Source organism: Macadamia integrifolia, unplaced genomic scaffold (genome assembly GCF_013358625.1).
Source record: "Macadamia integrifolia cultivar HAES 741 unplaced genomic scaffold, SCU_Mint_v3 scaffold1342, whole genome shotgun sequence".
NCBI lineage: Eukaryota > Viridiplantae > Streptophyta > Magnoliopsida > Proteales > Proteaceae > Macadamia > Macadamia integrifolia.
The window spans coordinates 90968-95426 of NW_024868168.1; the positions used below are offsets into that span (position 1 = coordinate 90968).

General features: G+C 38.2%; 1 protein-coding gene across 2 annotated transcripts; it reads right to left on the minus strand.

Moving 5' to 3' along the window:
* Positions 1-957: 957 nt before the first annotated feature.
* On the minus strand, positions 958-3102 carry LOC122063503 (phospholipase A1-Igamma3, chloroplastic-like). Of its 2 annotated transcripts, none has more exons than XM_042627199.1 (2): positions 1090-3102; positions 958-1057 (listed from the first exon to the last, which is right to left on the minus strand). In XM_042627199.1, the coding sequence occupies exon 1, from the start codon at positions 2680-2682 to the stop codon at positions 1171-1173; it is 1512 nt and encodes a 503-aa protein (XP_042483133.1). In that variant the 5' UTR covers positions 2683-3102; the 3' UTR covers positions 958-1057; positions 1090-1170. The 2 variants fall into 2 exon arrangements, with proteins under 2 accessions (XP_042483133.1, XP_042483132.1); XM_042627198.1 differs by having other exon boundaries at positions 958-1040; positions 1073-3102.
* Between the last annotated feature and the right edge of the window lie 1357 nt (positions 3103-4459).

Below are 4459 nucleotides of genomic sequence, written 5' to 3' on the forward strand. Positions count from 1 at the left end.
GGGGAGATTTTCAAATAAAGTCTAGATAGAGGTGAAGATTAAGGGGAAAGAGACACATTGCTTTGGGTATAAGACAATTAACCTTGCATTATAGGAAGCTTGAAAACAAACTATTAAGCTGGGATGATTTCATTATCATCAATCAATATCAATTTGATATACAAGCGCATCACATATTTACTAGCATTATTGGCACTAAGGCATATTATAACAATATTGGTATCAAAATTCACATCAATTTGAATCCTCATTGCACTCAAGTGCCAGTTCTTGGCTCAATTGATCTCAATTATCCAATTGAACCATTTGAAGATTGAGCGAGAGAGATGGGTTCATCTACTTGAGAATATTAGCAAATGGGCTTTCATTACATTTCATGTAGTGTTGGAAATTTTGCCCTATTACATGTCTTTTGGTGAAGATACTATTGGTGTACGACGTCATGTATTCCATTGCAGTTTAATCCAGAAAGTACTAGTGCAGGTGCCTCGACAGGATAGGACGGTAGTCCCACTTGTCGATAAGCAGGCGACGAGGGTTACAAGGGGGACAGGAGGCCCCCCTGCACCCCTTGCTCGAATTTTTATTTGATGGCAGTTTTGTACTTTTCGGATTAGGTTTTTTCGCTATATATTTGTAGCGATGTTTTATTTCTTTGTAATGCAAGCAATACTGAGAAGTGTGAGGAAGAGCATTGTAACCCTATTCTCCATATTGATAGTGAGGCAGAATCTCATCTCACCGAGGACGTAGGCAATCTTGCCGAACCTCGTAAACCTATGTGCATTGTTTGTTCTTATTTTTCCATTACCTTCTACATCGCTTTTAGAGTAGCGTTTCTATAGATACTATTAAAGAATATTGCAGTATGTCTCTATAACACTTTCTATGGAGAATTGATAAGTACTAAATTCATGATAGAATTTGCAATAGAGAGAGAGAGAGAGAGAGGGACCATAATACAAACAAAAGCATTATATGATACAATTGTAGCTATGATTCTCATCACACAAAACTTACAAGGCTGAATTGACAAGCTTGAGAGAGAGAGAGAGAGAGAGAGAGAGAGAGAGAGAGAGAGAGAGAGAGCCTAAATTAAAGACAGTATCAAACAAATTACTAACAAAAGCAGTATAATAAGATACATTAGTTGTTCTAATCACATTAAAGTTACTCCAAAGGTAAATTCACAAGCTTAAGCACCTGTTCAAGATGGTGAGCAGTGTCAGGTGGATGAGCTTCCATCCTGGGTCTCTCCGGCAAGATCCACCGACCGTCGGCGCTCCTCACCATCCCCTTGTTCTCATCTTGACGCCAATAAGGCGGCACGTTGTAGTCTTCCCTCAAGAAATCACTACTCTTGTTAACAAGTGCTATATCTCTTTTACTAGCCAAGCAGAAGCGACATCCCTTACCATGGTATCCATCCAAAAGATGTAGATAAGCTTCCAGATTGTGTGCACAACCAAGATCACCACTGGGTTTAAGAAAAGGAGAATTTTTATGATCCAATGCAAGCTCTACCCCCACATGAGCATAACTCCAGGGGAAATCAATCACCTCTTCAATATATTTCTGATACTGAAACTTCTCATTTGTGATGATCCCTGGTACTGTAGGAACCTTATCATGAACATTAACCACTCTTAGTACTTTTATTCCTAGCTCATCACATCTTTCCTTGAACTTAAGATTACCCACTCGAGGACCCGCAAAGGAGAATACAGAGATTGGAATTCTACTCTTGTTTTGGCTATCATGTCTAATGTTGAGTTTCATCTCTGCAATATCATAAGCACTAATTAAAGCTAATGCTGCTCCAAGGCTATGGCCTGTGATTGTAATACTCAACTCATCCCTTTTATATCTTTCTATCAAACGTTTGATTTCAGCTAAAACTTGTTCTCGAGCAGAGAAGGAACAATACTTACATTTCTCTTCTTTCTTGGTGTACAGATCATAGAACCCAGATTCGATTTTAATTGATGGGTCATCTGTAAACTTTGTTGGATGAAGGATATCTTTGAGATCAGTAATCCATTCAAGATAGGTCACTGTACCTCTCCAAGCTATAACGATGTCGCGTCTCCCTAATCTCTTGATTTCTTCTTCATCTGTGGATACTGCAACATAGCCCATCCAATTTGCGTGAGGACTCCAAACGCTGCTCATTTTTGATTTCTGAAAGAAATTGGGGAGATTGATGTTTGAGGTTGCATAAAGGTATCGATTCAATTGGTACCCTCGATCGGCCATATCAAGCTTTTCGAAGAAATGGGCTCCTTGATACTTGCAGGTTCCACAATATTTCGAATGAGGATCGAAATCGAAGGAATCGTAGCAGGCTTGAGCGAATTCGCCGTATCGAATGATTTCTTCCCGGAGAAGAGGATTCATGGGGTCTAATAATCCTTCCCAGTCATTACAACCTTGGATTTCCTTCCAAACATTTCTTAGAGGTGAAATCGCCATGTCCTGATCAAGGATTAGATTTTCTTCTGAAGTAGAAGCCAAGCTTGAAACAGAAGTGCATCTTGGGAAAACTGAAGGTTTTGGTGAGATGGGTTTTTCTGAAATGAGAAGTTTTGAGGTTCTATTGAGGTCCCATTTGGGCACAAAGCTTTGAAAAGGACTTGGTTTCTTACATATGGGATTGCTGAAGCAGAACAAGGGAGAAGCCATAAGAATACCAGAGAGAGAGAGAGAGAGCTACTGAAATGGGTTGAGAGTTTTTAAAAAAATAAAGGGCTGCAGGAAGAGGAAGCAGAGATTCAGGAAGCTGGGCATCAGTTTGAGTGTGAGATGAAGAAGTAAAAATAGAGCCAAAGGTAACCAAGCATCCTAACCCATCGAACCATCGTAGAGATTAGAGTTTATGATGGGGGGAGAGGACTAATGAGTTATGAGCAACATGAGAAAGGTTTTGTGGGGTTATCTGATTATTCAAGGTGATCAAGGAAGGATATAAAAGTTGGTATTTGTCATGCATGATGGTTATTTTGTTTCAGAGAATCAGAAGAGCTTAAAGAGGTTTGATCCCCTCCCTCCCATTTTTCAGTCTCCGCTGACCTGTAAAGCATAAATTAAATTGTGGTAGGAAGGACTATTTTTTTTTTGGTAGGAAGGACTTCCAATCTTACAATTAAATGATGAAACAAGTTATGGATATTTACATCCACCTCCCATTGCTTTGCCTTTATTACATCCTCCTCTTTCGAGTTTCGTTTATTACATTTAAACCCACTCAACCTAACACCATTAGGCTAGTGTTAGTTTTTTAAAATGAAAAGATGATTTTACCCTAATGATATAATGACCATTTTACCCTTTGAACATCTTCAACCCTAAAACCCAAATTTGTCTTATACCCTAGCCGTTGCCCTTTTCGTCTCTACTCATTGACGGTAGATTATCGTGTTCCGACAATTCTGATGCTAGTGCTTCGGTGCCATTTTAGGGTCCGATGCAGGATTCAATTCTGCTAGTACAAGGAGCCTTTTTTCTTTTCTGCATTTCATATCCAAAAATCCGGATATAAACTTGTCCCATCAGGGTTCTGACTTTAAATTAAATTCATTGATGCAGAAGCTCTAGTTGAAATCACGAGCCATCCATAAATGTATCATTCCTATTTGGAGGGGTGAGACAAACATCAAGCATCTTCTTCTCAGTCTGACCAGCTCTAAAAGTAAACTCATGAGGAGGAATGTTTACAACAGGACGGTAAAAAAGGGAGATCGCAGCGAGCATATTGAAAACAAGGAGTGCAATTGGATTATTAGCTTTAGGGAAATTAAAGACAAAAGGCTACGTCTCTAGAAATGGGAACACTGCTGCTGGATTGCTTACAATCGGTCCATAGATCTACTGCTTATACTCCTACAACTGCTGGTGGACAGCTACAATTCAAAACAGAAAAATCAGAATAAGGAGATTGTAGCGGCTACGGTTCAAGACAAATTTAGGTTTTAGGATCGAACATGTTCAAAGGGTAAAATGGTCATTAACTTAAGATGTTTTAAGGGTAAAATGGTTATTAAATTAGGATGTTTTAGTTCAAGATATAATAAGGGTAAAAAAGTCTTTTCCATTTCAAAAGTTAATACCTCACTCACGGTGTTAGGTTGAGTGAATTTATTTGTAATAAACGAAACGCGAGGGGGTGAATGTAATAAGGGCAACGTGAAGGGAGGTGGAAGTAAATTTTCCTAGTCTTTTTTTTTTTGTGCAAACAACTTTATAATCTTTTAATCTAAATGAAATCAAGTCGTCAAAGAAATTTTTTTTTTCCATATATATGATTAGCTATAAGGAATTTAACTAAATACCAGATGTGATTCTAAGACCTAATTTCTAATTACTATTTTTTTTTTTTGGTAAAATTTATAATTATTATTTTCAATAACAATATGGAAAATACTAGACCCACAGTCAACGGGAGGAGTGGCAGGAGTAGCTT